The 8,142-nt window shown below is 44.5% G+C and overlaps 1 protein-coding gene across 1 annotated transcript; it reads left to right on the top strand.

The window, feature by feature from the left end:
* Positions 1 to 1,078: 1,078 nt before the first annotated feature.
* On the top strand, positions 1,079 to 2,941 carry KCNF1 (potassium voltage-gated channel modifier subfamily F member 1). Its single transcript, XM_026087614.1, has one exon. The coding sequence runs from the start codon at positions 1,079 to 1,081 to the stop codon at positions 2,540 to 2,542; it is 1,464 nt and encodes a 487-aa protein (XP_025943399.1). The 3' UTR covers positions 2,543 to 2,941.
* The last annotated feature ends 5,201 nt before the right edge of the window (positions 2,942 to 8,142 follow it).

Raw genomic sequence — 8,142 nt, forward strand, 5'->3', positions numbered from 1 at the left:
CTCTGTTCTGTTCTCAGAGACACTAGTACGAATCTACAGTAAATCAATGTCCTGACAGAGAATTACTCTAGACTTGCACCAGTCCCACTGAAAGCAAGATTTATATTGTGTATTTATTCTAAAATACAATATTTTTTCTCTGACTTCTGCCATCAGAAAGAAATTGATAGGGGAGTCTTTCCCATGGAAGAGCTGTACTGCAGCTCTGAATTACTTTATGTTGTATTATGTTTTCTGGTTGATTCTTAAAAATTGGGTCTTTTTTAAATCATTAAAGTGCATTGAATTATAAAAACAGATTACTTTACAGGTAGGCAGGCATATAAATAGCTGAGCTGTATATTCTGTAGAGCTGGTGCTTTGCTGGCTTTCACCAGAAGAGGGTACAGCTTGGAAAGAACTCCTCGCAGCCTGGATTCCCTATTGTGTTGGGAAACAGCAAAGGGAAAACAAGCACAAGTTTCTCCTCTGCACACTTGCACTGACTGTGTGACAGAGTCAGCAGATGAACTCTGGAAGATCTCAAAGTAAAACGAAAACGGAAAGAAAAACAAAACTAAAAAGCAGCTTCCTAGGGAAATCTGTGGAATCGAAGACAAAACTGCAACAGTTTTCTGTGGGCTCACCCTGCTGCTTGTCTCTTTGAGAACTGTCAGTCACTTCACTTTGAATTAATCAGAGCACAGGATTTATTTCTCTGCCGTGACTTCCAGCCTGTGAATAAATATCACTTTAGAGAGAGAATGGAACCTGAAAAGACTCTCAAGCACTGAGCAGAGGGGTGAGTTTTATTAAATGGTTTCTTCTCTTTCAAATCTGCTGGAGCTTTCTAACATCCTGCTTTCAGGCACAACAGCCCGATGACTTGTCTTTTCACCGCAGCTTGTTGCATACCTCACCAGGTTTTCCTGACTGCAGGTTTATTTCTGTAACCTTTCCCACCACGACTCCAAGTCAATTTGGTAACATTTGTAATATAGATGACTTTGTGCTGATTTGCTTTCATGAGAAATTAAAAACACAAAGCTTTGAAGCCAAACAAYAGGCTAAAAATCAAATAAAATCCAATACAATTAAAATGGCAGGTGACTCTAGGTTCCCAGATGTGGATACTGATGTATCAGAAAAAAATGAAGAAGCAGAGATTGTAGTCAATGTTGGTGGGGTAAGGCAGGTGTTCTACGGAGATAACCTGAACCAGTATCCAGAAACACGGCTGGCAGAGCTGGTCAACTGTTTATCAGGGGGATATGATAGCATATTCTCCCTCTGCGATGACTATGATCCTGGAAAAAGGGAGTTTTACTTTGACAGAGATCCAGATGCTTTCAAATGCATTATTGATGTATACTACTTTGGAGAAATTCACATGAAGAAAGGAATATGCCCTATATGTTTCAAGAATGAAATGGAATTTTGGAAAGTGGATCTTAAATTTTTGGATGACTGCTGCAAAACTCACCTGAGTGAAAAAAAGGAGGAACTGGAAGAAATAGCCCGAAGAGTGCAATTGATTCTGGATGACTTGGGAGTAGATGCCTCCGAAAATCGCTGGAAAAGATGCCAAAAATACATCTGGAAATTCATGGAGAAGCCAGAATCGTCCTACCCAGCTAGAGTAATTGCAGTCCTGTCCTTTCTGTTTATTTTGATCTCCTCCATAGTGATGTGTGTGGGGACCATTCCGGACCTGCAGGTCATAGACCCAGAGGGGAATCGCATGGAGCATCCAACCCTGGACAGCATAGAGACCGCCTGTATAGGCTGGTTCACCATGGAGTATGTGCTTAGACTAATCTCTTCTCCAAATAAACTCTATTTTGCTCTGTCTTTCATGAACATTGTCGATGTGCTAGCAATACTTCCCTTCTATGTCAGCCTGATCTTGACCCACTTGGGAGCCAAACTCATGGAGCTGAGCAATGTCCAACAGGCTGTGCAGGCACTGCGCATCATGAGGATCGCAAGGATTTTCAAGCTTGCACGGCACTCCTCAGGGCTCCAGACTCTAACATATGCTCTGAAAAGAAGCTTCAAGGAGCTGGGACTGCTCCTGATGTACTTAGCTGTGGGAATCTTTGTCTTTTCTGCCCTGGGTTATACCATGGAGCAAAGTCACCCCGAAACCTTATTTAAAAGCATCCCTCAGTCATTTTGGTGGGCAATCATCACCATGACCACAGTTGGATATGGAGACATATATCCTAAAACAACGCTAGGAAAACTGAATGCTGCCATCAGTTTTCTTTGTGGGGTGATAGCAATTGCCCTTCCCATCCATCCCATCATTAACAACTTTGTCAGATATTATAACAAACAGAGAGTTTTAGAAACAGCTGCCAAGCACGAATTGGAGCTGATGGAGCTAAACTCAGCTGAGGGGAAAGCTGCAAGCACCAAGAGCGAACCAGAGGATTTTGTGAGGGAAGGCAAGGAGGGTTCTTTCTGTAGCAGCCGGTTAAAAGTCTCCCACAGTGACACCTTCATTCATCTGCTCTCAGAAGAGAAACACTACAGGACCAGGCTTCAAAGCTGCAAATAAACTGGGAGCTGTTGTCAGCACTGAGCTATAGATCAGGACAACCTGACAATCAGCTAATGAGAAGACGCGAGGGATCTGTCAGTGTTGGGAGTGAGCACTGCTTTCCTTTTCCAGTGTGAATATAAATTAACCCYATGGTATCTTCATCAACAGTTGGTAAGACTTTGCTGTTATTACCCCAAAYAAAATATTAGGACTCCATTGAGATCAGAGTGATTATAATGAATGCATCCTGACAAAACCCATTTGTAACCATTTTAGAGACTGCAAATTCCTTCTTGACCAGTAAATGTTCAGTGATCTGAATGTGCAACATTGCCAAACCAGATTTCTGTACCTGTAATAATAAAGAAGAAGAACATCACAAAGAATGCGTCTTTTAGGCTGTGTCCAATGCTTTTGCAGTTAAGAAACACTGTTCCTTAAAACAGTAACACAAACTCTCACTTGTATTGGATTCAGGTTTACAGCAAAAGGTTAAAGTAGTGTCAGCCTAGAGGTATTAAAAGTAYGATCATGTGCTATGTGTAGAATAATACAGTCAATGAATGGTTTTATTTTAATAAAATGYAATTTCAGGTTGATTTTTTTGGATAGGTATCTGTTCCTCTTTCCACTAAAAATCCAATTTTAAACATTACCTGAAACTATTTGTTGGCAGAGATATGGAACAAAATCAATGCATTTAAAGAAGTAAATGAAATAAATGTTTGTTCTAACATCTTACAGCATAATAATTTATAGTTGCAGGGACCTTTCAGGAAGGCTTTTTACTCAAGTAGTTTTTGAAATGGAAAATTAATTTACAATTTTTTTTAATTTACTATTAAAGCAAGGGAAGTTTATAGAGGAATTAAACTGTGGTTTTGCTAAATAAGAAACTTTAACTCTTTGAAAGTCAGTGTAGAGAAACTTTCAAAAAAATAAAATAATCTGCAATTGATTTATGCTAAAATAGCTGTCAAAGTGAAAAAATTACTGGGTTATTTAAAAAAGATACTAAGCACATTCCAGTCGTGCAATAACTATGGTTTTGCAAATATTATTTTACACAGGTAATAGGTACTACTCAATCAGTAACCTATTCATTAATCAACAAATTAATCAACACCAGCACCATCAAAGTGTGCATTACTTTGGCTAGAGTAAAGATTGCAATGTATGGGTCTGATCCCTGCTAGAGAAACCCATTGAAACCAAGAGGTACACCAACCTAAAGGGGAGGGGAGAATTTGCACAGAGGCACATTTACATATATAAAGGTAGGATCCCAAATGATACAAGAACTGCTAGTGCTTTCCTAGGGTTGCTGTCCTTATTCGTTCCCCTCCTGTGGAGCGGCCCCTTGCCTGGTTGAAATACAGCAGCATGAGCCAAGCCATGACCCTGGGTAGCTCACAGTCAACTCCTTCCCAGGATGCTCATTCAGGTCCCTGGGCTCTTTCCCTGAGACGTGGATGAAAGGTCCTGCACGAAGTGACCATGCAGTGATGCTGTGATATGGCCGTGGGGTCTCGGGGAGCTGCGGGAAGAGAGGAGGGATGCAGGGGGCTCCCTCCCCGCTCCCGCGCTTGGCTTGGCTCGCCCAGGCCTGGCGAGGACCTTGCGCCTGCGGTGCTGGGTGATGGAGGACGGGCTGCGTTGGCAGCAGTCCTTGCCCTCCCCACTGTGGCTCCTGGCCCATCCCGTGGAGCTGTCAGTGCAGGGGGAGCCATGACTCTCGCAGGGTATACGCAGACTGGCTCTAACCACCCTCTTCTCAGCGGAGGCAGAGCCTCTGAGGCCCTTTCCCTCCCATGTCTTTGCCCCCAAACAACTCATGATTATTGGGCAATTTCAAGTTAGACTTCAAGCTTGCTTCGTTTTCCCTTCCTCTCTGAATACAGAGTACATGAAGCAGTGTTGAAAGCCACTTATTCTTTCTGTAACTCTAGGGATGCTGCATTTCTGACAGCAAAAGCAAGGATGGGACAGAGAGTCGGGAGCAGTCCTGTTCCAGGTTGGGGGGGTTTTGGAGGGAGCGGGGTAGCGATGGTGCACGAGGCCTGGACGCCAGTGCGGAGGTAGTCAGTGGCCCACCGGCACCCAGTGCCCCAGGCAGCGCTCCCCGTTCTGCACATCTCCTTCCACAGAAATCCCACCCCCAGGCTCTTCCCCTGCTCAGGCCCTTTCCCAACACTACCCACTAGCCACTCAAACCCCAAAAGACGCTCGCCTCCAAGAACACCTACTACTCTGTACCCCTGTGCCTCTTAATACTTGAAGACAGGGTCCCAGCTGTGTCAGACTGGCTGCCCTTCTCCTCATTCCCTTTACCATGTCCTGCCTTAAGTCATCAGGTAACATAATTCAAAGCAAGCCTGAACCCCTTCTATACCAGAAGCCTCCCACCAGCCTTTGTGCCAAATCCTCTCCCATCTAAGGCCCGCAATCAGTCCAGGTGACCTCCTTAGCCTGAGCATCCCTTCRCTCCCCATCCTTCCATCCCTATCCCCAGCATCCCAGCCCAGAGCCTCTAGATCTGCTCTCTAAATCCTTCTCGTCTGCTTAGACCTCTCCCTTCCTAGGACCTTAGCTGGCTCTCATTACAGAGACAGGATCCTGGTCCTTGCTCTGCTGGGGATTTCCAGGACATAAGTATGGGCTGCAACCATCAAAAATCAGCTCGGGTGGGATTAAGGGCAGGAGAAGAGGGAAAGTAACAGAGCTCTGCCATTCCCAACAGTATGCCTCATCTGTCATTGGGGATATTAATATTCCTGACTTCCCTCATGATATGCAGATGGTGGCTGAATTGAGTTAGCAAAGGACTCTGAATGAGGAAAGCACTATACAAATGCTAAGTAATACAGTTAGTACTGTAAGTACTAAATCCTCACTGCAGCAATTTGCAATTTATTTAACATAGTATTAAATAAAGGATAAACCTCTTTTATCAGAAATGATTTTGTTGGCTAATTTCTCCAGTGAGTCATGCTTTTGAGCATAGGGGTTTGCTTAAGTTACATCAGTGTGGAAAGAGCTTTGGGACAACCTTAGTGCCCTTCAAGCCCAGGGTGGGGTCAAGCCAGATTCCATGTGGTTTGATACACTGGGAAGCATATTTGTTGGATTTGTTATATGTTGGTGAAAGGCTGCGGGTGGGCAGCATGGATTCTTACTGGTTTACCTTGCCCTCACTGAGGGACTGCCTTAGGAGCAAGGGGAGATGCGGGCAGCAAATGAGGGACATGGCAGGCAGCCTGCAGCACACAGAGGGACTTGAGGTGAGTGGGGTGCTCATGCACTGCTGGGCTCTGCTGGCTCAAAGAAAGAGACTTTCTAGAGACCCAGGGGAGGCAGCTCTCGCAGACCAAGAAACCACCGTACACTACTGTCCTTGAAATCAGGGCTGGAGGAAAGGCCCTGCCTCACACGATAGAGTGTGCTGGGGGACATTTGTTTTCACATCCTTTTGATCAGTCTGCCTCATCCAGCAGAGATAAATTTCATTTCTTACAGGTTAATTTCATAAAATAGAGCTTGAGAGACTGGAAGGCTTTTACTGTGAGGGGCAGTCTGTGCTTTCACGGGGAGGAAGCAATCCCATCCAACAGCTCTGGCTGAGTCGGGGTCTCCCAGCTCCTGTGCACTGGATGTTTTCAAGTGCAAAGTTAGAACAAGCTCTGAAGTCCTTGCAAGGGGAAAACTTGAACCTGCTTGGTCCATTAGATCTCATGTCTGTGGTCTGCATGAGGAGGGCACCAGTTGTACCAGCCCAATCCACCAATGACTTTCCCAAATTTGGCTTTTCCTGAGTAATTTGTGGACATTTTGGCTAAGTCTGTACTGTTAAAGCCAAAGCATGGGCCCTGGGACTGCAACCAGTCACTCACAGCATTCAGCTATTTGGTCAGACCCTGGCACAATTTTCATTCGCACTAGCTAGTGCTCCCCAAACAATTCCTAGGCACAGTTAGGGAGCTGGCCTAGGGACCAATGCCAATGGGAGATCTGCTTGCAGCACTGTAATTTGAAGGCTAGAAGAGTTTAATTGCATGAATATGTCCACATCAAGCCAGCGGATGGGCTGTGGCTCTGCACAGTTCACTGCAAAAGAGGTAGCCTTTGGCTCTCTCTCTCCATCGTCCTCGAAAGAGTGGGCTGTGACTCTACCAAGTCCAAAGTAACAAGGTGTGTAATACCTAGTTAGTCCCYAGGGTGTCTAATTTACCTTCTGGTCAAAAACTATCTTTACAAGCCCAGTGCAGAGCAAATTCATCACTAACACTACYTACCTGTGGGAGTCACTGTCACCAGCTGGAACTGGCTTAATAAAAAGTAAATGCAGGTTTAAAGGCCAGCTCCCTTTCCTATGTGAATCAACATGAATTCATGCACTGGTTTCAGTGGTAAATGCGGGCTCAGCTGCAGGGCTGCTATGAAGCTGTTTTCTTTCCCCTTTCCAGCGTGTCCACCTCCAGACCTACAGAATCAGCATCAGCCCTTGCATTGAGCTTCCCCAAGTGTTTGCAGCATGTGGGAAGCTCTGCTGCACAATAGTGTCTCGAGGGCAAGCCCTGCCCCTAGAGTTTAATCCCCTCGACCTGGAAACCCTCCCAAAAGGTATGAGTAAAGAAAACTGCACAAACTCTCTGGATCTCTCTGGCTATCCCTGCTTCCCAAATATTCATCTTCAGACTCCCAAGAGTATGATGACACCCCCACATAAGAAATTGGGAACTCTGGGAGGAAAATGTAGTGCTCTAGAAAATCTAGAAAAGCAGAATTAGGGAGAGAAAACAGAGCTACTATGATTTTAATTGACATCAATCCACTTCTGATACAAAAACTCCTCAGTTCACTGCACAGGAAATTTCAGTCTACGGTGAGCAGGTCAGACCACCCTCTAAAGAAGATATCCCATAGGACATCTGCTCTCTGCAGCCATCCATGGCTGGTTCTAGAAGACTTTGAATATGTACAATACAGCCTGAAAATGTACAGAGGGAAAATTCAAAGAGATCCTCTTTCAGTTCCTAACCAACACCAATGTCAGCAGTAAATATGGGATTAGTCCAGATTCGACACAGAATAGCTGCCAGCAGAATCTGATTGAGTAGTTTTAATTTAATAAGCCATAAAGGGTAGATTGGTGGCAATTGCTAAAACTGTAGGTAAAATGAAGCCTATTTCTAGCTTTCAGGACACCATAAAGGATAGAACTTAATGGAGTGGAAATTGCTTTTAGAAGTGTGGGAAACGGCTGTAGTATTTTGTGACACATTGCATTAGTCTCAATGAAGTGACAGGCACATAACACATCAACTCATACTACACTCTGGGTGGCATGTCACAGCTGAAAAGCCACCTTGACTTTGGAGACAACTTCAATTTCAGGCAGAAACAACCATCTACAGCTAGCTTTTTTGCTGGACTGCTGTACATATATGATTAGAAGAGACCAAAAAAAATATTCAGTTGTGAGACATGCATGTGAGATTTTCTGAATCACTGTTGTCTACTGTTAGATGTGTAGGAGAACCTGCCTCGAGCTGCAGGTATGGTATGTGCCACACAAGGTTAATTTAATCACCAGTCTGGTCTGAGCRCAGGTCAAG

The sequence above is a fragment of the Apteryx rowi genome, unplaced genomic scaffold, assembly GCF_003343035.1.
Source record: "Apteryx rowi isolate R43461 unplaced genomic scaffold, aptRow1 scaffold_723, whole genome shotgun sequence".
Taxonomy (NCBI): domain Eukaryota; kingdom Metazoa; phylum Chordata; class Aves; order Apterygiformes; family Apterygidae; genus Apteryx; species Apteryx rowi.

Bases quoted from the DNA above. Each gene is read 5' to 3' on its own strand.
- KCNF1 (XM_026087614.1), top strand. From the start codon at position 1,079: ATGGCAGGTGACTCTAGGTTCCCAGATGTGGATACTGATGTATCAGAA.